At 45.4% G+C, this 26406-nt stretch overlaps 1 protein-coding gene across 1 annotated transcript in view; it reads right to left on the bottom strand.

Annotated features, from left to right (window-relative positions):
* Window positions 1-26406, bottom strand: part of Tnfrsf19 (TNF receptor superfamily member 19) — a 69991-nt gene that overhangs the window by 4180 nt on the left and 39405 nt on the right. The window contains exons 5-6 of the mRNA XM_059273071.1: window positions 2328-2492; window positions 1265-1390 (exon numbers count right to left, since the gene is read on the bottom strand). Of these exons, the coding sequence (XP_059129054.1) occupies window positions 1265-1390; window positions 2328-2492 (291 nt within the window). The remainder of the gene's footprint in view (window positions 1-1264; window positions 1391-2327; window positions 2493-26406) is intronic.

Here is a 26406-nt window from a genome sequence, read left to right as displayed (position 1 = left end):
GTGTGACACACGGGACTGAGATGGTCCATCCTGCAACACTACAAAGAGACACTGGGTGATTCCAAGAGGCCAGTCCAGCTAGCCTGGAATACGAGGAACTCGAAGCAGATAACAGTGTCTAAGAGATGACTTGGCACTGTCATAGATACTATACCCACACAGACCAGAAACTCAGGACAATAGAGAGGGCTACTGGGCCAGACCCACACCAGAAGTACCGTTGGTCATGAGGGATTTATGTGCAGGAGGTCACCTGCTGAGGCCTGGGATTGGACATGAAGTAGAAACCTCAGGTTGATGCCGATCAGTCAGGGGCAGAGAAAGTCATGTCACCTCTGTCTGACTGGGTCAGACACACATTTCCACCTGTGCCAGCTCTTCTTAATGACTATTTCCAGCAACAGACCAAGAGGCAGGTGTGGCTGGAACCTGGCTTGGACCTCCCTCTTCCTCACAGATGTCATTAAAACCAGTCACATTGGTGTTGGGTTTGAACTGGCCAGATGACCAAGTTGCTGGATAGCTTTGTGTCAGTTTGACACAGCTAGAGTCAGCAGAAAGGAGGGAGCCTCACATCAGAAAATGTCTCCAGAAGAAGGGACTGTAGGCAAGCCTGTGAGGCATTCTCTTAATCAGTGATTGATGGGGGAGGGCCCAGCCCATTGTGGGTGGGGCTGCCCCTGGGCTGGTGGTCCTGGTGGTGGGGGGAGTTCTATAAGAAGCAGGCTGAGCAAGCCATCGGGAGCAAGCCAGTAAGCAGCACTCCTCCATGGCCTCTGCAAATCAGCTCCTGCCTCCAGGTTCCTGCCCTGTGTGAGTTCCTGCCTTGGCTTCCCTTGATGGATTGTGGCCCCAGATTTGGAAGCCAAATGAAACCTTCCCTCCCAAGCTGCTCTTGGCCATGGTGTTCATCACAACAGTAATTCTGACTAAGACACAAGGATGTCAGCCCCACCTCTACACAGCAGGCACAGTGATTCTAAGTGAAACGGACTCTGAATGAGAAAGGCTGAGTTGCCTGAACAGCTGCTAAAATGGTCCCGAGTTCTGTGGGGATTCCTGTTTTCTTAATACTGAAGAGACCTGGAGAACCCAGATCAATGGCGGGCAGAGGGGAGTCTGACATGGAGCAGCTGTGACTGGAAATCAGCCTGTGACCCGCTGTCACCCGCTCTGAAGAACAGGAGCTGGACGTGGTAAGGCCCTGTTTAGTGGTCCCATTCTGCACTCCTGGTTCCTCTGGGCCCTTCATAGCTCAACTCACCATATGTCTGGGCTGAGTCCCGGTGACACTGGCAACATGCCCTGTGGGCGCAGTGGCGGAGCCGAGGCTGGTCAAAACATGACAGCTCAGAGCCATTGTATTGAATGTCCTGTGACCGCAGAGACCCTAGGGGAAAGGAGAGATCCACAGTCAACACTTCTCCATAGGAAGCCTGGCATTTTGTATTTTTAATGAGGCAACACCATTATTCTAGTCTCCTGCTTACCCTAAGACACTCACTGTAAATAAAGACACTCTGTATGCCAGTCTTCCAAACATTAGTGCTTGGTCTAGAATAACTTAACCTGGATCATAAACTTCTGCTAGCCTACAGTGGGCAAATCAATCAAAACAAAACCTGTGTCATTACACATGCACACATACACGCACACGTAAGGGTATTTCGCCTGCATGTGTATCTGTTTGCCACATGCATGTCTGGTACCCATGGAGGTCAGAAGAGGACATCAGATCCCCTGGGACTGGACTTACAGACACTTGTAAACTGCCTTGTAGATGCTGGGAATAGAATCTTCCTCTAAAAGGGCAGCCAGTGCTCTCAGCCACCGAACCAGCTCTCCAGTGTCTAGCCTCCACATTTTTGTGTGCTGGGAATTAAACCCCAGGGCCTTGTATATGTTAGGTAAGTGCTCTACCACCAAGCTACAGCCTGGCCTGTTCCTTAACAGTGCCTATGTAATTGAGAAGCAGAGAGGTCTTAAGAGGTGTGCCGTCAGACCATCATAACTTTGAAGACTTGTTAAGCTGAGTGATGGCAAGTTGAAGACTGCCTATCTCTTCTTATACAGAGGCACACACAGTTTAAAATAGCTTGTTAAAAATGTGGGGTATAGACAATTTTTATTTTTGCCTTATACCCTTGGGACATTACAGCCTTGTCAGCATCCCGATGAAGGCTCAAAATTCCTGCAGGGGTCTGTTTTCCTGTGCCTTGTATCCTAAACAGTTGGTGATGCTTGCCTTAGCTAGGTCTCTTATGAACTCTTGTGTGGCAATGCCCACAAGCTCACTTCACAGGAAGACAGTGGAACGGGAGACTTACAGCTGGGTTTCTTCTCCATGAACTGCCTCTTGCAGTAGATGACACACAGGATGAGCAGGGCGAGCAGCACGGTGGCCAGGGCGCTGCAGATGACGGCAGCCAGGGCTGTGTCCCGAGGGCTGGAGGCTGTGGACGAGATCTTCACAAGGTTCACCTTGCTGGTACCTGAAAGTGACAAGAAAGAACAGGTCAGCGCACCCTTTGCAAGCTTAGACTTGAAATGCTTCCAGCCTGTCCTCATTATGACACCATGTTGTTGTCACCCACCACATTCACATTCCAGAACCGTGTAATCTGGTTACTAAGCAAGTTTATGGGTTTTTGTTGTTGTTGTTGAACCCCATTCATAGTTATTCTTGGCTATGCCCAGCGTGGGGGTTGCAGCCTGGACATAACACACTGAAGCTAGTGGATATCATCAGCAATTGCTTTCACATGATAAAAATAAAAGTGGAGAAAACCAACTTGAGACGTCTGAAGATGATCAAGTACCCCATCCTTTTTCATGTTACCCCTGCACTTTGTATCCCCAAATACCCCAGAACTTCACCAACTGCCCCCATAACACTAGAAGCACACAGCCCTCAACACACGGTATGGTTCAGAAACCTGCCCTTGGCCCACTGAAGCAGAAAGCTGGATGGTCATCCTGACCTCCATAGTTTCAGGGAATGTCCCAGGGCTTGGCACATCACAGTATTGGAGTGAGTGGACATTTTCCTTCTGTCCTCCCACCTGTGGAAAGTTTGCTGACATGAGCTGACATTACACAGATTAAAAGGAGGAAAAGGCACAGATTTATTTACATGCACAGGGAACTGAAGTGTCCGGTAATTCAAGAGATTCATATGCCTAGAGGTGCCCCCTTTTTTCAGTCCTAATGATGGAACCTTGGGGACAGACAAGAGTTCTGTCCTGCAAAATGACAACCTACAGAATGGGAAAGATCTTTACCAACCCCACATCTGACAGAGGGCTGATCTCCAAAATATATAAAGAACTCAAGAAACTAGACATCAAAACAATCCAATTTAAAAATGGACTACAGAGCTAAACAGAGAATTCTCAACATAAGAATCTCAAATGGCCAAAAGACATTTAAGGAATTGCTCAACATCCTTAGTCATCAGGGAAATGCAATCAAAATGACTCTGAAATATCATCTTACAGCTGTCAGAATGGCTAAGATCAAAAACACTGATGACAGCTTATGTTGGAGAGGATGTGGAGCAAGAGGAACACTCCTTTACTGTTGGTGGGAATGCAAACTTGTATAGCCACTTTGGAAATCAGTATGGCAGTTTCTCAGAAAATTGGGAATCAATCTACCTCAAGACCCAATAATACCACTCTTGGGCATATACCCAAGGCATGCTTAATCATACCACAAGGACACTTGCTCAACTATGTTCATAACAGCATTATTCATAACAGCCAGAACCTGGAAACAACCTAGATGCCCTTCAACCAAAGAATGGATAAAGAAAATGTGGTACATATACACAATGGAGTATTACTTGGCTGTAAAAAACAATGACATCATGAAATTTGCAGGCAAATGGATGGAACTAGAAAAAACCATCCTGCGTGAGGTAACCTAGACCCCAAAAGATGAACATGGTATACTCACTCATAAGTGGATATTAGATGTAAAGCAAAGGTAACCAGGCTATAATCCACAACCCCAGAGAAAGTAGGTACCAAGAAGGACCCTAAGAGAGACATGCATGGATTCCCCTAGGAAGGGGAAATAGATAAGATCTCCTGAGTAAACTGGGAACATGGTGGGGAGGGGGAGGTTAGGGGAGGTAGCAAGAGAATATGAGGGATTGAGATGGTCGAGTTGGGGGAGGACAGAGAGGGAGAGCAAGGAAAGAGATCTTGATAGAGGGAGCCATTATGGGGTTAGAGAGAAACCTGGTGCTAGGGAAATTCCCAGGAACCCATAAAGGATGACCCCAGCTAAGACTCCAAGCAATAGTGGAGAGGGTGCCTGAACTGGCCTTCCCCTGTAATCAGATCGATGACTACCCTAACTGTCATCATAGAACCTTCATCCAGTGACTGATGGAAGCAGATGCAGAGATCCACAGCTAAGCACTGGGTAGAGTTCCTGGAGTCCAGTCAGAGAGAGGTAGGAGGGACTATATAAGCAAGGGATCAAGATCATGATGGGGAAACCCACAGAGACAGCTGACCCAAGCTAGTTGGAGTTCACTGACTTTGGAGTGATAGCTGGAGAACTTGCATGAGACCAAACTAGGTCCTCTGAAGGTCGGTGATAGTTGTGCAGCTTGGGCAGTTTGTGGGGCCCCTGGCAGAGGGACCAGGATTTATCCTAGTGCATGAACTGGCATTTTGGAACGCATTCCTTATGGAGGGATACCTTGCTCAGCCTCGATACGGGGGGGAGGGGCTTGGTCCTGCCCTAACTTGATATGCCAGACTTTATTGTCTCCCCATGGGAGGCCTTACCCTCTCTGAGGAGTGGATGAGGGATGAGGTGGGAGGAAGGTGGGAGTGAGTGATGAGGAGGGGAGGGAGGGGGAACTGTGGTTGGTATGTAAAATGAAAAAAAAACTTTGAAATAAACAAAAACAACCCAAAAGTTCCTTCCTTCAACTTGGAGACCCTTCCAAACAAAGGGCCTTGCTCAGACAGGGCTGTCCGGGAAAGGAGGGAACTAGGGTCAAAAATCCAGGGAATTCTACCACTTTACACTTTGGCACTAACAAACCTTTCTCCTTCCTGAGTATGTTTCCTCCAGGGTAGATCAAAGAGTGGCTTATTCTGCAGATCCTGAACCCCTGTGAAGTTGAGGGGCTTGACATTCCTCCCAAGGAGTTTGGAACCAGCCAGGTCCAGGCATTTGGGCTGTAGAGGAATGCTGTGGTCACCCTGTGACCTGTTTGTTTCCCATGGAGGAACTTGGCCTTTATATGACAGACCTAGATAAAGCAGCTCACTGAACCCCATGACTGTCTGACTTGTGGGCTGCTTTTTCTGAGCCCCAGGTTCATGTGGCCCACACGCCAGGTTCACATGGACCATGGTTGCTAGCTGTCTCCATGGTTATGAGTTATACCAGAGCTCAATAGGCCCAGACAGGCTCCTCACTGCAACCATGGCCATCTCTCCTAAAAGAACATCCATTTCTCTCATGCAATGGCTAATTTGGACTGTCATTTTGTTTCTGAATTAAGAAACACCTAGGGCATTAGTGAGGCACAACCATGGGTTTGCCTGTGAGAGTCTGAAGAAAAGATTGAGGAAGACCCACCCTGATTTGGGGCAATACCATCTCACATGCTGGGGTCTGAAAGGGGTAAAGGAGAAAGCCAGTTGAGCACCAGCATCCCTTTCTCTTCCTGATTCACTGAGATGTGAACAAGCAGCCTCATGTTGCCACAGCCAGGAACTGGTCTCACTGCCATGCCTTTTGCACCATGATGGACTGTATCCCCTGCCATGAACCCAAAAAAACACTGCCTCTTTTAAGCTGCGTTTTGTCAGGCGCTGGGTCATAACAATGAGCAAAGTGACTACTACATCTCCCAAATCTTCCCTATCTGTCACCGCCTCTGTCTGCTCTTCCCACATGGCCATGCAGATCACTCCCTCAGCTGTTGTTTGTTGAGTGATGCTGTTCATGGAACTAAAGCTGCACTAGCAATCCATAGGGTTTCACTCTTCCCCCTTGCTTTCTTTTCCTCCATGACACTGCTGTCATCCAACATTCTATATACTTCACCTTTGGCTCATTGTTATTCTCCCGATTGCAGTTAGGCTGGCTTGGAAAGAGGCCATGCTTCCAGCCTCCTTTGCAGCTAGGGTCAAGTTACTGGGAAGGTTGATAGGTGGAGATGTGTGGATCATCTCAATTCATGGACAAATCATTCTCCAATCATCCCTTCCACTGTGACTTGTGAGCTGGAAATAGGAAAAGCAAGAGACCCAACAGGTGAGGCATACCAGTAAGGCTGGCCCAGGACCGGGGTGGGAAGCTGTCCTCTGAACTCACCCAGCAGAAATGCTCCCCGGCCCAGCTGACTGGGTTGGCACAAAACTTCTGTTTTACTTTGGCAGAAATAGTTTTGAGTCTTTTCAGTACAGCAGTTGGCCTCTTCCCTAGCTAGCTACATTCCTTACACAAGGCAATCCTCTTGTTAAGCTTGTTTACTATTTATCTATAATGCCTCCAAGGGATTCTGGCACACCCTTGCTTCTTGATGAACAGTGGAGCAAAGGAGTATTTGCTGAAGAAACCCTAGCCCCTGAGTACTCCAAAGCATTGATTCTATGAGACCTTATAGGTCAATGAGATGAGACTGTTTACTGAGTACCTCCTGTCTGATGGCAGTACAGGTGGAAACAGCTTGAGCAACGAGCAGCTTTGTTTACGGCCTTTGCTGTGTTTATGAAGAGCAGCTTCAGTACAGTCTTACTGTAGGCAGGGAGAAAGAGCAAGGACTGCTTGGCTTGATCAGTATGCAAACCCTGAAGATCATGACCTCATCCTTAGAATGAACACCCAACAAAAGCTCAACCTCCCCTAGTAATGACAACTCATGAAGCCATGCGGGGAGGGGGTGTCAAATTTGATCCTAACTAATAACTCACCCTAGATCTGGATGGGCCAGTGCTCTCTCTGTTCCTGGACCCTTGACGGTGGAGGTTGACCAAGCAGAGCTCCAGAGAACACCGCTGGATTGCGATACACCTTCCCCAGACCCCACGACCTACCTATCCCTTCATTTGTAAGTTACCCACTAAATAAATCTTCCTTTTAACTACGTGGAGTGGCCTTAATAATTTCACCAATAGCTGATCTACAAGAAATGCCCAGCAGTCGTGTCTCCTGTCCAACCAAAGCTAATCTGGTGCCAAGATAATTATTAAGGGAACCAATACGCATTCATATCAGCTTATTCAAATAAGGCATATTAACATCTACTTATCCCAACCCTAATACAGTAGGTGGGGGTTAGGGGGTGAAGAGAAATGACAGATCAGTTAGAGAACTGCCAACGGAACCCATGTTCACCTTCTACAAAGCATTCTCCAAGTTCTCATCAAGACCATTACAGTTAAAAGCACCTGTTCAACCCCCAACCTCTCACTTTCCAAGTGTTAGCATAATGCTTCACAGTAAGGGTTTTACACTTAAGAAATCCATATGTATTCACAGACTTTTTTTTCATGTAAATAGCCAGTAAGTTGGGTAGATAGTTAATCCTCGGTTTGCCAGATTCTTAAGCTTAAGCCTTTTTCTTCCTTTTCAATGTGAACGTGGTGTGCATGTATGTATTTTGTGCATGTCTGTGTGTATATATATACACATACATACATACATGTGTGCTCACATATATGTGGGAACATTTATATGTGCATAGGCACACATGGGAGTCCTGAAGAAGTCTTCCTGGACTCCAACCTTGTTCATTGAGGCGAGGTCTCTCTGATCTCATCCAAATGGATAGTTCCAGCTTGTTCCAGGGATCCCTTGTCTCTCCCTTCCCAGTACAGAACTACTGATGGACTGCCATGTCCACCCAGTGTCTACGTGGTTCTGGGGATCTAATTTAAATGGCGATCCATCTCCCCAGGCCTAGCCCATGCTAGTGTTTTTACATTACGTTAAATTCTTTGCAACCACTTAGAATAAAACATATATGCAAACTATAGTGTAAGGGATTGTTGGGTCAAGTTTTGTACTGGCAGATAAACTCTAGTTAATCAGCTAACATAGACATTGTGGTTTGACCTAATATCAAACACAAATATGGCTTCTCAAGTTCAACTCACTTTATCCCTAAGAATAAAGAGGCTACTGAATTTTATTACAAGGAGAAACAACACATGGCTTTTCTAGTCCTAGTCCTAAAATACTACTTTTAAAGTACACATCACATAATGAGATGAGTCTTGCTACTACAGTGGGAAAGAACAAGTGATAGATGAACTAATGATGCTTCTGGTTTGGGCTGTTACAGTTAGGATCTCACTAATGCCTTGTATGTTACAGTTAGGATCTCACTAATGCCTTGTGTGTCCTCAGTGTTGGGACATGAAGATGCTAATCTGGGTTTGTACTGTGTGAGATGAGCCCTCTGGAAACTGTAACACAGTCAGAAGCAACAGTACTCTTCCCTGCTGACAGCCACGTTTTGGCATAGGCAATTCTATTCATAATTCTGGAATGCAAGTACAATTCAGACATCTTACAATATTTCTCAATAGAATATTTTTTATCTGTTTTACTTTTAGATTTGTTTCGAGTAAGATACAATTCATTCCACTGCTTTTTGTGACTTTCCACCATTACCAACAACCAAAATCCAAATTGAATTAAGGTTCAGCACAATTAGAACCTGATGATAAACTCTTTCTAGGCAGGCTCTTCGATAATAATGAACGCTGCTAACACAGAGCTCTTGCTCTCTTAGAGAGGCAAGAGCACAGCCCCAGAGCAAAGGCTTTATCTTGTTCATCTAAACTGGTGAAAACAAAACTCCATGATAACAGTCAGCATGTGAAGTCCAGATGTGCCACAGTTTGCCAATGAACGAAAGGGCTGGATGTTTCATCTACTTCATACCAAGCTTTCTGACGATGGATGAACATAAGCCTTAGTCATGCATTTTTCTTCACTCTAGACTTTGATCTTTATTTTTTTAATAACTGATAGAGACATGATTTCAAAATAAGATTTTTATGTTTGTTTTTCTATCTATAGCCATATTTATATTTTAGAAATTGATTTTTTTTTCTGGAGGGAGGAAAGGGAAGGAGGGAAGTGATATAATTCTATTTTAATTGAAACTGTGTAAACATTTATTTTCTTCGATTTAGCTCTTTTCACCTTTATTTATCTTATTGCCCCTTGCCCGTATTATGTCTGAGCATGAGTACCAACGTGGGTCCTGGGGAGGAAACTCAGAACTCTGGTCTCCAGGCTTGGCGGCAAGCACCTTTTCCCACTGAGCCATCTCACTGGCCCTTGTTTTCTTACTGTAACAACATATGCACAAGGTTCTGCAGCAAAGACACTGAGTATATTCAACACATTGTGTGGCGATCATGGCTAATTCTAGAACATGGTTATCGCCAACATACCTCCCAAAACCCACCCCCTAAGTAGTCCCTCCCTTACCCAGACCTTGGCAAGTATTGAGCTGCTTTCTGTTGCTATAAAATCAATTACTTTCATGTGTTTCTGCATGAAAGGAATTAAACGATAGTACATGGCCATTGTGTCTGGCTTTTGTTACTTAACAAGATCTTCAAGGTTCATGCACAGGGTTAGATGCGTCAGAATTCACTCCTTCTTAACGGCTGAATAATATTTCACTGAATTGATACATCGTATTTGGTTTGTTCATCTGTCTGATGATCTTTGTTCTGAATCCTCGTAGCTATTTTAGGTAATGCTGCCATGAGCACTCAGATACAAGCTTTTTCAATATATTTTAAAACTTTCCACAAACATACATCGCAATTGTTCCACATCCTCTCAAGACATCCATTACTGAAATTATAGTAATTAAGCTTATCTGCATAAGTCAGTCAAAAATACTTCCTGAACAAGAATGAGAACTAGGGATTGAAGAAAATGATGTCAAAGCTGCTGGGCAGAGCTTGCTCATGGAGGAGTTTACAAACTTCGGTGGGGGATCTGGACTCTACTGTAAGGAGAATGGAAAGTACTTGACAATACTGGAACAACAGTCTCCAGTGTGTCCGGGACGGTCACAAAGAGGGTGTCAACAAATCTGAAATGCCTGGAGTCACGCAAAATATCTTTCAAACACAGTGCAATAAAATTAGAGATCACAGAAGAAAGAAATCAGAAAAATGAGCAAATACGTGGTATGTTAACAACGTATTTCTAAATAATAAGTCATAGAAGAAATGGCAAGGGAATTAGAAAATAATTTGAGATAAATCAAAATACAATGTACCAAAATCTGTAGGATATGTCAACAGTTGTACTATTTATAGCAATAAATGACTGAGGTAAAAAAAAAAAAGAGAGAGAGAGAGAGAAATGAATAATTCATAATCTAATCTTCCATTCTAAAGGAAGAATTAGAGCCGAGAGCAATGAAAGAGAATAGGAAAAAATAAATCATTATCAATAGAACAAAACAAAATGAAACAAAAAATAAATCTTCAAAATCAACAAACTTTGGGTTGGCTAGAGAAAAGAAGAGAGTAGGCAAAAACTATTAAGATCAGGAAATGAAGCAAAAAGTTTTTACAAGAACACTATGAACAACCGCGGACCCCCAGACTAGGCAACTAAGAAGGATTTGTTCCGTGAAGGCAAGGATTAAGCACAGATGTCAATTAGCTAACTACTAATTAATCAATTACTCAATGAATCAACCAATATAAGAAGAAAATGAAGGAGAAAAAAGAACTATAGAATAATCTCAATAAAGAAAAAAAAATCACATCATTCATCAGCTTCTTTTCCTGATTAAAAACAAAGCAACAAGATCCTCCTCAAGATGCTAAAAACCCACTCAGACCATCACAGAGCTGACATCGTATATGGGGAGGAAAACTGAGTTCTTTGAAAATTAAGCAGCCAAGGGCGTCTATTGTTACCATTTCTATTCAGCATAGTATTTGGAGACCTGGCCAGAGGAATAACCAAGAAAAACAAAACTAACTAACTAACTAACTAGCACCCAAACTGTAAGAGAAGAATTAAAACCAACTCTGTTTGCAAATGACATGGTCATTTATACAGAAAACCATAAGCATTACTAAAAAATGATGGAAAAGAACAAAAGAATTCAACAGATTTGCAAGATACAAATAAATATGCAAAGCCAGTTATATTTCATATAGTGTCAGCAATGAGTCAAAAAAGAAAATGAAGGCTAAATGTGTTGGTGTTCGCCTTTAATCCCAGCACTTGGGAGGCAGAGGCATGTAGACGTCTGTGCTTTCAAGACCAGCTTGCCAGGCATAGAGTGTTCCTGTTTAAAAACAAACCAAACACAAAGAAAGAAAAAGGAAGAGCACAATTCTATCTTCAAAGTCATCAAAAAGACTAAAGCACTTAGAAACTCAGAACCACACTGCTCCGTCCATGCTTTAGACACGGGGACCTGAAGCAGAGCCTCGATGGCACCAATATTTGTACAGTGAAAACTATAAAATACCACTAAAAACACTGAAAAGCACAGAGTACACAGAAAGACATTTGGAGATCAGGAGACTTGCTACTTATTGTTCAGAGGACCAGACAACTCGGTGATACCAGATTTGACTTCAATCCCTACCAAATGGCAACCCAAGGGGTGACTTGGTGCACCTGAATCCAAGGAAGCAAAATGTGATTTGGAAACATATCACAAAACTTAGGTAGAAATTTTTAATAGTTATCACCATCCATATCCAGAAAGCTAGTCAAACCAGAAAAGCATCATTTTTCAAGTGAACAACAGCAAAAAGGTTATAGAAGAATTTGCATGTTTTCCCTAAGAAATCATTGTCTGTCTGCCTGCCTGCCTTCCTGTCTGTCTGCCTGCCTATCTGTCTGGGGTTTTTTGTTTATTTGCTGACATTGCTGCTTACCAGCAGCTGAGACTGGGGAGTAGTGGCCAGCCAAGCTTCTAGCATCTGTACCTAGGACAGATAGCTGTGTGCATGAAGTAGAAGCCAACCTCACCCCATCAGACCACGGTCATCAAACGCTCTCAGGGCTGTCCCCAGTCCATGCCCAGTACTGTTCTCACTCAGCTTTGCACTGAACCGAGTGCACATCAGAAGCAGAGAAGTCTCACCAGAGCGTCTCCTATGAGGAGGAATTCAGGGTTTACAAACCCACAACTCTGGAGCCTGCTTGTCCATCCCACCTCCTCTGGCAGGCACTGTTCTCCCTCCCAGTCAGGAGGGAGATGCCAGGGACCCGAGGCAGAGCCCGGGTGGCCCCACGCTGTCTTTGATTTAATGGTCAAGCCAGTGACCGATTCCTCAGTATTTTGTTCTGAGCAGGACACTCCCACCAGGTACAGCTTTGTGTCTGCATTTCCCAGCTTGGGTTTCTGTATTACATTATGTGTAAAGGCACAAACAGTGTGGGTAAGGTCACAGGCAGAGCCCGGAACCAACGGAATCCATCCTAGACTTCAAAGACACCAGTGGGCCCTCGCAACTGCACTGTTCCGAGATGGCGGCTGTTTAAGTTTCTATTTTTTAAGTTATTTTTATTATTTTTTGGAGGGTGCATGCATGTCATTGTTCACTCATGGAGGCCAGAGGACAGCTTGTGAGAGCTGGCTTTCTCCCTCCACTAGGGGTTTGGGGAATCAAACTCAAGTTGTCAGGCTTGGTAGCATGCATCTTTACCCACCGATCCATCTTGCAGGCCCTTCATTTTATTTTTATTTGACAAAAAAATAGTTGTACATATTTATTGGCAATAAACTCTACTCTCTCCTAAAACACATCTTAAGAGAGATGTTCACAGTGGAGATTCAAAGATGATTTCCCTTAACATTCTTCTGTCTTCTGGATTCTAGAAGGGAAGGTCCAAGCCTCACAATTCCGTCATCAGAGTGTGCCGCTGGTTTTCTTACAGCAGGAGGCTGTTAGGAGAAAGGTCTTTGGTTACAGTATCACCCTAGCAGTTTTCAGCTGGTGCCTTAGCTCTGCACTCACAGTTTTGCTAAAGTGCATAGAGAAATAAGCTTGTTAATCAAGATGGGCATTTGCTCCCGAGAAAACACAGAGGGAATTTTCTGTGTGATTTAGACGGCCCCAACAGACACACGTCAAAGCACCTCATGGTACATTACAAACATGTATGGTAATTATGAGTTGGACAGAGATGAAAGGGATTTCTCTGGAAGCCTCCCTCCATTGGTCCCCAGGTGACATCAGGTGACCTTTACTCCTTCAGCCTTTCTGCTTTTTCTGCCTTTAAATTTTCCTGTGCGCTTTAACAGTTAAGGGCTTTGTAACCGAGTCTGTATTCGAACCCTTACATTGCCATTTTCTGCCTGTGCTATCACCAGAAAATGATAAGCTCGTGCCTCAGTTTCCTTATTAATGAAATCAAAAAGTATCACTGGTTAGTAGGAATTTTTTTTGTGGGCACCTAGACGCTCGGTCCTAGAAGAACATTGTTCTCAAAGGATCGGCATGGTTCCCAACTCACAGCACATCTCCATAAGTTCACCATGCATTCTCCTCAGGGTTTGGAACTTGATGTTGTAATTATTGTGTTGTTGGGTGTCTGTGGTCCCTTTAAACTCAACTGAAACTACCAACATAGGAAACACAACTCATGCAGGGAGTGAGATTATATGAAGCAGGGCCATCGACTACATCCTGGAATTGATGGAGTGAGCTACAGGGAATTGTCTGTGCTTGGGTCCTCACATCCCCAAAGCCTGGAAAATTGGGAAGCAAAATTCATGATAGAAACAAAGCAAGTATTTGCTCTGAAGGTGGAATTTCCTTTTCTGTAAATGACATGGACACTACTATAAAGAACTTTACCAAAGTTATCCAGTGACAATTAAGCAATACTTTATAACAATTAGCAAAATAATCAATCTTTAAGGATTATCTGAATGGAAATGATAAAGCCACAACTAATAAAATGCTTCCAGAGAAAGTTCTTTGCCAGGCTAACAAGAGCATTTGAAGGTATCGTCAGTTACAGAGCTTGTTCAGACAAGCTCAGTGAGGGCCACCTGCCAAATCTTTAAGGGAACCCTGGTGGTGAACATTCTCATTCAAGGGAGGTAAGCTACCGACTCTTACCGTGAATCTTCACCATCAGCTTGACGGGATGGAGAGTCACCTGGGACATGTACTCTCTGGGTGCATCTATGAGGATGTTTCCAGAGAGGTTAAACTGAGGTGGAAAAACTCACCCTGAATGTGGCCATGGCATTCTACAGCCTGGGATCTTACTTAACAAAAAGAGGATGGAAAGTTGAGATGCAGAATTGACCTGTCTGTCTGGCCTAATGGCTGCCTCTGTAATAGTGAACTACAACCTAACCTGATGTGTACAAGGACCGTAACCCGCTCTCACATCAAGTTCTGAGTCTCAGCCAATCACAGCAGACTAGAGGTCAAACAGTGCTCAAGAAACACAGATATAAGCCAGCATCCAGCAGGCTGTCTATCTAGATTTGTTAGAGGTTTGTCTTGTAATGGTTTGGACTGATCAACAACAAATAAATAGAAATGTAAACATTAAGCAAAGAACAGTATTTAAATCGCATGCAGAATGGATATGAAAGGAAAAGGGACCAGGGTTGATGGACTCGAGCCTGAAAGTAGACAGAGAAGAAATCCACATTGCTCTAACAAGTGTCTGCCCAGGTCTACTTCACTGTTCAAATGTGCAAAGGTGTAGCAGTAAGAAGTAGTGTATGATAATTCTCTTTGTGGACGGGTTAATTAGGTCACAAGTGGGGACCAATAATGATTAGCCAAGCATCTCTGATACGCTAGGTTAGTGACATGGAGAGAAACTCTTGTACTTGGGAAGGAAAGGGAAAAAATACACGGAGAGAAGGTCCGGACAATTCCCCGGCCGAAGCACATACAACTTCAAAGAGAGCTAACACATGAAAAGTACATCCAGCAGTGAGGACACTCTACCCAATGCTTTCCTTTTCTCCTCAACTATGCCTTTTAATTTTAGCTGGAGAGAATCAAGCTGTCGATCAAGGCGGGGTACACTATAGTAATCAACGAAGTGGTGAGAAGCTGACAGGGGCTCAAGTCTCCCCAGGCATTTGGCCAGGGCTTCAGCACTGTGAGGTTCAGCTGAGCAGGTCCACCACATGAGCTTTGTTGTAGCTTCCTATGATACATGTATGTAGCCTCTCCTTTCAGATGACGGAGGCTCTTATGGCCAAGTCACCAGGTCATCTGACAGACAGCTGACCCTTCCCTTGTGCCCAGTGGCCTTGGCTGGGGAGCTGTCAATCAAGCAGCCACTCCTTTGACCCTTGGTGATGGACATAGCTTGAACACCTCCTGGATGTTCTGAGGAACTGTGCTAGCTGCAGAGACCACTGCAGCTACGGCTGCTGAAGCCATGGCCCTGCTCGGGAGGCTTTGTTACACTCATGACTGCTCCAGACAGCCTGTAGCAGCTTAGAGAGACTTCACTTTAGCTAAGATGAGCCTCAGTGACCTTTTGATGACCCCATTCATCTAATCTTGGTCCAGGGCAGAGAACTTCCCTGATGGCTCAGCAAAAAGCTGACTTGAAGCAAGTCTAAAGCTCAAAATTGGTGAAATTAGGAAGTTGTGCACACATAGGTTGTGCCATTTTCTATCTATTCTCAGTCTGGAAGCTTCTCTGTGAATGACTATACCCTGGTGTCTTAGTCACTATTCTATTGCTCTGAAGGCACACTGTGACCAATGCAACTCTCAAAAAAGGAAGCATTTAATTGGGGACTGGCTTACAGTGTCAAAGCTTAGACCATTATCATCATGGCAGGGAAGGAGGGCAGCAGGCAGGCATGGTGCTGGAGAAGTAGCTGAGAACTTTACATCCTCAGGCAGCAGGCAGAGAGAGAGAGAGACAGACAGACAGACAGACAGACAGACAGACAGACAGATAGACAGCCTAGGTCTGGCATGGGCTTTTGAAAGCTCAAAGCCCACCCTCAGTGACATACTTCCTCCAACAAGGTCATAACTACTCCCACAAGGCCACATCCCCTAGCCCTTCTAATCCATTCAAACAGTTCCACTCCCTGGTGACTAAGCATTCAAATATACCACCACACCTGGTGTTGTGACATTGGCCTCAATATGGTTCAAAGTGGAGTGTGGCCTTTCATTTGCCTACGTGCGTTTATCACCAGTAGAATGAAAGGGCTAATTTCACAAAGAGCAGACAATAGCCTGGGATTCAGTCCCAGCAATGACAGTAGTGGCCATCAGTGCTCTTCAGCAACGGAAAAACTCCAGAGTGAAGTCTGAAGCAGAAAACTGAAGAGCCTGGGTGATGGGAGGCAACAGGCCATGACATTGAGACGGTGAGTGCCACAGGTCTTGATCGCTGGAAGAGTTGCAGAAAGCCACCAATGTTAAAAACTCTAGGGTCCTGACACCCGAAGCTTGGGAGCCTATAACATGAACTGGGTGCTGTCTACTGACACTCAAAGCCCAGAGCAATAAGCTTCTGACCTGAGCATCTACACAAATGCTTAACCTTCTGGGTTTGAAAACTTGGAAAAGCAAGTTTGTGGTTTGGGGGCACAAAGCCATACACCTCTTGCTTTGAGATCCCAGAGCTTGCACTGACCTGAGCACCCAGAATATAAGTATCTGGCTTTTAAAGCTGGGAGCTGGAAGGCTCCAGTTCTTAGAACCTCATGCTGTGGGCCGTGGGGTCTGAAAGCCTAGCCCATGAGCTTCTGGCCCTGACGTGCTCCAGACTGCCAACACTGAGGGACCGATCCTGGCTCAGTCACTGTTTCCGGAACAGAGCAAACTGACCCATAACCACTGTTGCAACCGTACATTTGTCAGTAAACTGGGAGGGTGAAGTAGAAATGGAGATGTTTCTAGTTAGCCTCGTGGGCACAGCTAGCCATGTTTTCTGACTTCTGTTATTGTTACTAAAACTGAGTTTCAAAACCCAGTCTGTTCGCTGAGTGTAGAATGGGCATGTTTCTTTGTCCAACCAAGACCATTATTTTCCATGCAGACCACCTCTAGCTATATAACTGGCCTCTCATGGCAGGTTTTCACAGTCTCAGGCAGGCAAAGTTCTGTCTAAGACAGCAGCACCCCAACCACTGCTCACCAATGAGCACCAGCACACAAGTGGATTCACCAAGTGTAAACACCATCTATACCATAAAGTCAACCGGTAGGATTAACAGCCACAGCATGAAGCACCGTGCTCTGGCCAATCCAGTTTTATTCTTTTTCCTAAGCCAAAAATGAAAAATTAAGACAGTCTCATCATTTATTATAACTGAAATAGTAAGTAGTTTACATCTCAATTGCTATAAATAAATAAATAAAGATAGATTGTTAGCGTAGCCCTTAACTCAAATTACTAAACCTTAGGAGTCTCCTTCATACCCTCCTGCCATGGCCTTGGTCCTTGCTTTATCCTCTCCTCTCTCAAGTGCGTGGTCACAAATTCCTGCCTGACCTGACCCAGCATGCACAGGCCACTGCTCTCGCAGCTAAATCAGCTACGGGAGCCTGTTTAGTCCAGACTTTACTGATTCAGAAGCCACTTGGGAAATAGAAAGTATGGCTTCTGAGGACCATGATATTCAGTGGTTTGCTCCTCACAATGGTGGGCCAGGTAGCTCTTCAGAGGAGGGGAGGAGAAGGAACTGTGATCTAAGTGTCCTTCCCACAAGACCCGGGGTCACTCACTCAAAAGCACCCAGTCCAGGCTATCTGGTTACAAATCACCACTGGCTCTATTGTCAGTGGCTACTAGTCAAGAGTTCTAAAACTTTCTTCAAAACCAACTTTGGCTTTATTAGTATAGAATGGGATGGCTTTTCCCTAGGAAACAGACTGACACAGAGTGAGCTATAGGGTTCTTGCTTCCCCTCAAGCTGACATAAGAAAGTTATAGATGGACAAGATAAAGATGTTCTCTACTCTTCAAGATGTGTGCGTCATACAGTCCATGCTGGAGATGCTAACGAGATAAAACTAAAGGAACCGGTAGCCAGGGGCAGGGCAGGCAGGACAGCTAAAGGTCAGGGTTATTGCAGGGGCTGGGATGATGCAAAAGGTATTTGGCTCGCAGCGTCCAGGAAGGCTTGGCGGGTACTGAGAGAGGTGAGACCCTGAAGTGTAAGCAAGATGTGGACACATAAACGACTGGAGAGACCCAAGGTGGGGATGGCGCTACCGGAAGACTGAATCTTGGGAATTTACAGACTTAAGTTTCCACAGTTCTTCTGGCTTATAGATCACTTGGCCTAGCGATATATTTCACACCAGGATTAGACAAATCAAATATTATCATACATGTCTCTGAAGAGAAATGGAAGAAAGAAAGGAAGTCAGGAAGAGCTGACCACTGCAGGAGAGTGGCTGGAAGGGCAGGGGGGTTTTGGGGCCCTGGGTGATGACTAAATCCACTGAGACAGTCTGAGGAGACTGTCCTGTGCCTTCAAAGGAAGTCTGTTCCAGAGAAGAGCTCTTTCTTTTACATTCCTCTTTAGCACTTGCTGGATCCCATTTGGTACTTTAATTAGCATAAATACTATAATTAACACTGAAAAAAATTATAATCCATCGAACAGCAGCTGATCATCTGCAGCATTTCTTTGCAAACACAATAAAGTTGAAAGAAGAATTTTTCCTGCTTTCAAGGATGTTTTGCTCTTTTTATTACCCACCCACCTGAAAGTCTCTCAGTGTTTATTCTCCTGGAGAAACAATGAGGCTTTTAAACTCTGCACCAAGAAACAGAAAAGACACCATAAAAGAGAAACACATTACGATGGATTTGCACATCTGTGGTGAGGGACAGGAAGCTCCAACAGGACCTCAAAGGGACAGGGGCCAGACTGCCATCTGGGAACTGAAACAAGGGAAACCTGGGCCCTGCCCTCCCAGCTCTGTGTGCACTCTCCTTAACCCCTGGAGTGCCACGTGCCACCACAGCCCTTGGAAAGCAGGGCCTTGTCGGGGAGGGAGCCGGGGGTCAGCGGGGGTCATATGGAGACAGACACATTGTAGGCCCAGAAATCTTCCTGGGATCCCTAATTAATGAGGTGGGTAGTAAGTGAGGGGCAAGCTGTGGGATGGTCCTCATTAGATGATACTTATTTATTTCCACCCCCCAAAACAAGTGTCTCTGCATAATTTGAAACTGCTGAGTAGGTCTAGAGGGAAAGAAAGATCTAGACTTATAGACAGGGTCTCCCGCCGCCTCCCATCCCAGCAGAACTGTTCCTGGGCTTAAATCAACAGGGCTCAGGTGAAAGAGTGAGGAGGTTTGCAGTAAGTTGGAAAGGGCAGTTCTTTGAGTCTCAGTCATGAGATGACTTTGAAAATTCAACCCATGTCTTGTTATTGCTTGTAGTTATTGCTTGCTCCGCCTGGTACATGAAAAACAGGGGCACAAAAATCGAATTGTCGCCGGGCGGTGGTGGCGCACGCCTTTAATCCCAGCACTCGGGAGGCAGAGCCAGGCGGATCTCTGTGAGTTCGAGGCCAGCCTGGTCTACAGAGGGAGATCCAGGACAGGCACCAAAACTACACAGAGAAACCCTGTCTTGAAAAAAAAAAAACAAAAAAAAACCAAAAAATTGAATTGTCTGTCAGGGGTTAGGGCCGGGACTCAAAATCAAGATGTTTTCATAATGAGAGTGGAACGTGGCCATCCGAGAAAGACATCAAATGGGCACTGTTCTGCCTCAGGCTTAGGACAAGCAAATGATGTGCACAGTACCTACTGGCGTTAGAGATGACAAAGGACTTCCCCTGGGTGCAGTTTTAGGCATCTACCTGTATCCCTGGAGCCTAAGCCACAGGAAATATTGCTGCTGCTGCTGCTGCTAAACACACAGGATGATGGAAACTCTGCTTATCCTCTTCCCAATGTGTGGTTTTTCCTGAGTATGACGGTCCACTTTCCTTAGGAAGGGAGTCTCACTGAGAACTGTCTAGATCAGGCCTGCCTGGGTAGGCTTGTAGGGCTTTTCTTAATTGGGTTAACAGAGGTGGGAGGACAGCCTGAATGTGGGCAGCACTATTTCATGGGCTGGACCATGGGCAGAATAAAAAGGAGCCGGTGAGCGGAACATAAGCAGGAGTTTACCCACTGTTCTCTGCTCGTGACTGTGGTTGGAACACATTAGCTGTTTCAATTTCCTGTCCCCGTGACCTCCCCAGAATGGTGGACAGGTCTGGAATTGTGAGTCAAAGAAATCCTTCTGCCCTTGCTCTAGTCAGGGCATTTTATCACAGCAACAGTGGATTAGCCGCTTTCCTGCTGCTGTGATAAAACACCATGACCAAGGCAGCTTACGTGAGAGTTTATTTCGGCTCACAGTACCAGAGGGACAGGGGTCCATCGTGGTGGAGAAGCAGCAGGAGCAGGAAGCTGAGACCTCACATCTCAACCGCAAGCATGAGGCAGAGGGAGCAGATGGAAGTAGCTGGTTTTTCCCCAGTGGCACACTTCTCATAAGACCTACCACTACACCTCTCCACACGGGAAATCAAACATCTTGAATTGAGAAGAAAAAAAAAAAAACAACAACAAAAACCCCAATCAATCAGATGTTGTTCTTTGTCATTTCCATTGATGTCAGGGATGGGAGTGGGGTGTGTAGTTATCCCTTAGTGTCCTTGGGAGTTCTGCTTCAGGACTTACTTTATCTTCTGGATTCCAAAATCCATGGTGTTCAAGTCTCTCATAAAATAGGTAACATTTCATAGAACCACACACATCCTCCTGAAAGGTACATGCATCCTCTCTATGACTTGCAATGTCCAGGCCAGTGGATAGCTATACAGTCCTATGACACACACACAAAAAAAAATGCCTGTCCATGTTCTGTGCAGAAGCACATCTTTAGAATGTTTTTGACACACCAATTGGTTGAATCTGCAAATGTGAAATCCACAGATACGGAGGGCTGGCTATGTAACTAAGATTATTATGTTCTTAGAGTAAAACCAGTAATTAAGTCAGCCAAATGACAATTATTTAAGCTAAATTAATTAAATTGCATTAATTAAATTAATTATCAGCTCTTGAGAAAGGAGCAGAAAGCCTGTTCCTCAAAGGACATGTGTTTATGTACCAGCTGGACATATTCTGCTTAATTAGGATACTAAGTCCCTGCTTCCGCCCTTGGTCCCCTGAACTTTATTCTTAACGACCGCCATTGCTGTGACTAACACTGCCCTGCCCACAGGAGTCTTCTCATCCTGACCAAACTCCATCTGCCACTCACACGGGGAACCAGCCTCTGCAGAGTGGGTTCTGCCTGCTGCAGGTAGGACTCTGTCCTCAGGTCTCCATATCTGGGCTTTCCTCCACATTTTATCACCTTTATACACTACTTTGCGTCCTGGCATTCAAAGGCATTCCCTAACGTGCAGCCTGTGTTAAGCAGCAACCCCTAGAAAATCTTAAAGAGCCATTGACCTTAAGGAAAAGCACAAACCCCGTCACCACTGGCAAGCTGTCCGGGGCTATTCATTTTGTGTTCGTGTGTACGTGTATGTAGGTGTGTTTGGAGATACTGGCCATGAACCACGGTACAGATAAAATCCCTCTTATAGTTCTTAAAAATACTTCCTCTGAGATGCTCAAAGTAAACAGGGCAGTTAGGACACTGTTTTAAAGGCTCAGAGGGAGAGACTTTTAAACTGGACTAATTCTTACTTGAAATTCAACTTCAAGCGTCTACTTTTAAAGATTTATTTATTGTGTATTATGTATACAGTGTTCTGCCTGCATGCCAGATCTCATTACAGATGGTTGTGAGCCACCATGTGGTTGCTGGGAATTGAACTCAGGACCTCTGGAAGAACAGCCAGTTCTCTTAACTGCTGAGCCTTCTCTCCAGCCAGTGTCCACTTTTAGAGGGAGGGGCTGGGCCTGTGTTCAGGGTCTCCTGAGTGTCACCATCACAGGCACAGGCTGCCAGGCCTGCGCCAGCTCTGGCTGCCTAATACCCTTGTCGGCCTGTGGGGTATTTTGGCCTAGTGTTTCTCGGCAGGGACTCAATTACATTGTTGACTATTCTCTCACTGTGTTAATTACAGAACCTAAAAAGCTACTGCATCTGTGCTGAACATGTGCAGGCTTCTTCTCCTTGTCATTATTCCCAAAATAGTTCAGTAGATCCATGCAGGTTGATTCAACTCTAGAGTTGACTTAAATTATGCAAATGTACCTAGGTCTTATGTGAATACCGAACTGTTTGGTACAAGATATTTGAGCATCCAAGGTCACTGGCATCTGTGGCTGGGAGTCTCACCCTAGAACATTTCAATCCCCTGGGGACACCAAGGCATGACGGTGTATTTATTTTTATTTTTACAGTGCTGGTAATAGAACCTGGGCCTCATGCATGCTAGGCAAGCACTGTACCACTAAACCACATTCCTAGTCACACTGTGATTTATAACTTCTTAATCTTGGCATTTGGGAGTTCACTTGAGAAGCAGTCTTGAGCTGGGCAGTTCTGCGTTGTTAGGCAGACCCCAGCTGAATCCCTTTTCTTCTTCCACATGACTAGGAACACACAGAGCAGGCTGAGAAATGCCAGTAAGAATTCTGGTACCTTCTTGAAATAAAGAGGGATTTGCTCTGCTGCACTCTCCTGGTCCTTCCTTCATTAGAATCTCAAAATAAAACTTCTTAGGTTCCTCCTCGGGGACACCAAGTTTAAAGGCCAACTAACCTGGTCCCCACTAGAATGTGAGTGGTCCCCATCACATACTACAACCTGCTGAGAATAAACACTCTGGATGAAAGGTTGACTTTGAGTCCCAACCCCATGGCCCCTGAACCTGTGGCTGCACCATATGCACGCTCTGCTTCTCCGTTCCCTCCCAATCATGTCTTTCCGGTGTTTCCAGGGCACTCAAGGATCACAGGTACATTTGCAAAAAAAAAACAAGAAACAAAAAACCAAAAAAATCCCCAAAACCTCCACAGCTTAGTGAAATGGGCCTGATCGATCTCATTTATTATTTTTAAAATAAGCTGTATCTAATCTAAAATTCATTCAATTTAGCAGTGTTCTTTGGCCAGATGTAGCATATTTTTCCACGAGTAAATATTTAAACCAGCCCATAGGCTTTAAATGTCTAGCAGGACTGAGAGTCAAAGCTGAGAAGGCAGATGTGCTGGGGGTGGGGTAAGAAGTGACTGCCCATTTCTCCGAAGGATAATCCCCTCCTCCAGACTCGGGCAGACAAGGACCCACCAAAGCGGCTCCAGGCTCAGGGGATGGTGTGATCTTGTCAAAATGTCTAACTTCCTGCTCCTTCTTCCAGGGTACCAGAGACACCTGATGGCTTGTATTTAGAAATTTCTACTGGGAGAAAAGGATGGCTACAGAATGTGTGGGTTTAGAAGAACACTTTTAGAAGAAGTGCTGATTCCTTCAGCCGAGGAAGTCCATGGCCGAGGAGCCATTTAGGGACCGGAGGCTGAGACAGCTGGACAACCACACAGAGCAACTGCACAGCAGTTCTCTAAAGAGGCCGGGACACGTGGCCTGGACTGCAACGGTCTCCAGCTTCCCTGCAAATGCTACAGTGGGGACTGCTGCTCAGGTACAGTGCTCACCCAGGATCCCAAGCGTGACCAAGACCAAAAATCTGCAAACACAGAAGGCACAATGGCTCACATCTGTGGCCCCAGCCCCGGGGAGGCTGATGAAGGACTGGCACACACTGCCAGGATAGTCCTCAACCTGTGGCTTGCAACCTTTTGGGGGTCCAATATCAGATATCCTGCATATCAGATATTTACATTACGATCCATAACAGTAGCAAAATTACAGTTATGAAGTAACAATGAAATTATTTTATGGTTGGGGGTCACCACAACATGAGGAACCATATTAAAGGGTTGCAGCATTAGGAAGGTTGAGAACCACTGTCTAGGTTATAGAGTGAGACTCCTCAAAAAAAAACCACAGAAGGAAGAAAATGACCCCTAAATGTCATCTGATGCCCCCCCCCCCCAATTTTGAGCATCTACAAAAACAAGACCTCTAATTACCATACTTAGTGCCATTAGAGAAAAACCTCAGGGGTCAGTCATTAGGATGACTAAGTCTGCCTGTTTTGCACTCAATGTCACAAAACGACAGTGTGCTCTGGGTTCCTGTGGCTGCTCTGGGATCAAGAGCCCTTGCTTGATGATGCCTTAATGATGGGCTGTCCCTGCCTGCTGGTTGCATCCAGTTCGCTAGCTCTCTTTCTCCGGGGCCTTCCCTCTCACGGTTTGGTGATTCTTACAGCAAAAGACAAGCACATAGCCTGGTGTGATGGCACAGGACTGGAATCTCAGTGCTCTAGAGACATAGGTGACAAGATGTCAAGGTCAAAGCCGGCTTGGGCTATATTGGAAGACAGTGTCTCAAAATACTAAGACTTGGGAGCATAGCTCAGTGGTCTGGCACTTGCCTGCCATGTGCAAAGGCCCTGGGTTTGATCCCTAGCGTAGAAAAGTAGATTTCAAGGGAGGCCTTCGAATGGCGTCCTCTGCAGAGGGGGTCGTAATGATGGGGGCTGTGCAGGTGTCTAGGTTTGGTTTTGAGTTGTCATCTTCATTGATGCATTTTCAGCTAAGCAACCTGTGAGAACCACTTCTGTTTACTTCCTGATAAATTAATGGAATTATGCAATAGCAGCAGAAAGAAGAGGTAAACTGGAGACAAGCATCGCATGGGCAGTGGCATCTCAAACCAGCCATCAAAAAGGAAGAAGTGAGGAGTCTCTGCTTAGATCAGGCCAGGAGGCTGCCACTCTAAGCTGCACCCCCATGCCAGGCCTGTGCTTCCTCTTCTCTGTTCTTCTGATTTTATCATCTCCATCCTCCCTATCTTGTAGGTTCTATTTAGCAGGAGAGAGCTAAATTCAGACATCTCTGGGAGCAGCTTCTTCTATGTTTTGCTGAAGGTATTTGTTGAAGGCACACAGCCGTACTTAGCTGTTCTCCCCTACAATGCCACAGTGAGGCTCCACGAACAGCCTCCTTTCCAGCGGTGACCTGGCTGGACACCAGCGCGTCTTGGTCTAGGGACCAGAGACAGCTTCACAAGCCCCAGTAAGCCGAGCCCTTCATTAGCACATACCGGCTTTGTGGATCATAATGCAGGGGTTCCAGTAAGCATCCTGGAAAATCTGGCCTCTGACTGTTAGCAAACTCACCAAAAAAACTACTGTAGAAACAAAACCCCCACATGTACACATAGCAAATGTGGAGGGAGAACCTTGCACCGTGGGCATTTCTCCTGCATCTGTACACTGTTGTAGTGTGGAGGACCTTGCACCATGGGCATCTCTCCTGCATCCACACAATGCTGTAGTGTGGAGGACTTTGCACCATGGGCATCTCTCCTGCATCCACACAATGCTGTAGTGTGGAGGACCTTGCTCCATGGGCATCTCTCCTGCATCCACACAATGCTGTAGTGTGGAGGATCTTGCACCATGGGCATCTCTCCTGTATCCACCCACTGCAGTAGTGTGGAAGACCTTGTACTATGGGCATCTCTCCTGCATCTGCACATTGCCATTTTTCTCTGATCGGATATGTGTATATTCAGTCACACTTGCACGTGTATGTACATGTTGAAGGCCAGAGGTTGATGGCTCAGTGTCTTCATCTATCACTTCCCATCTTATTTTTTGTGACAAAATTTCTCATTGAAATCAGAGTTGGAGCCCACAGATTGCTAGACTGGAGGCAGTTGGTCCCACCTAGACTCTGGTGCTGGGGTTCAGTTCTACCACCGTGCCTAGAATGTATGTGGGTGGTTGGGATCTGAACTAGGTCCTCATGCTTGCACAGCCAACCCTTTACCACGCTTCCTCTCCCAGTGCTTTAGAGGGCTGCTGTCTCATAGAGGGACCGGGGACTATCCAAGCAGTGTGGTGTTCAGTACCGGCAGGCGGTCGTTCTAAGAACACTAGTGAAATTAGAGCGGCCCCTAAACAGCTTTGTGCACTAGGACTACCTGATGGGAGATGGAGGAGATTTTGGTCAATAGAGAACAAATCTCTCCACAGCTCACTTGTACAAAGAAGAAAGTCTAAAATGGGGCCTGGGACCACATGCCCATATGCCCAGCTACTTGGCAGGCTGAGGCAAGAGAATCGCTTGAGATGAGTTCAAGACTAGCTTGGGCAACACAGTGAGATTGCAGCCAAAGTAAGTGGCAGAGCACTGCCCGGCATCCCCAGGCTCGGTGCCAGCACCCACCGCACAATCAATGAATAAACAGACATTCCCTTCCTTTACAGGGTAAGCCTGTGCCCCACCCCAACGTGATTTATTTGAACACAAGAAAGAAGTGCCTGTCCCCCATCGCCATAGTTACTTTTCTGTTGC

The sequence above is a fragment of the Peromyscus eremicus genome, chromosome 9 (genome assembly GCF_949786415.1).
Source record: "Peromyscus eremicus chromosome 9, PerEre_H2_v1, whole genome shotgun sequence".
Lineage (NCBI taxonomy): Eukaryota > Metazoa > Chordata > Mammalia > Rodentia > Cricetidae > Peromyscus > Peromyscus eremicus.
This window is presented reverse-complemented; position numbering and strand designations above follow the sequence as displayed.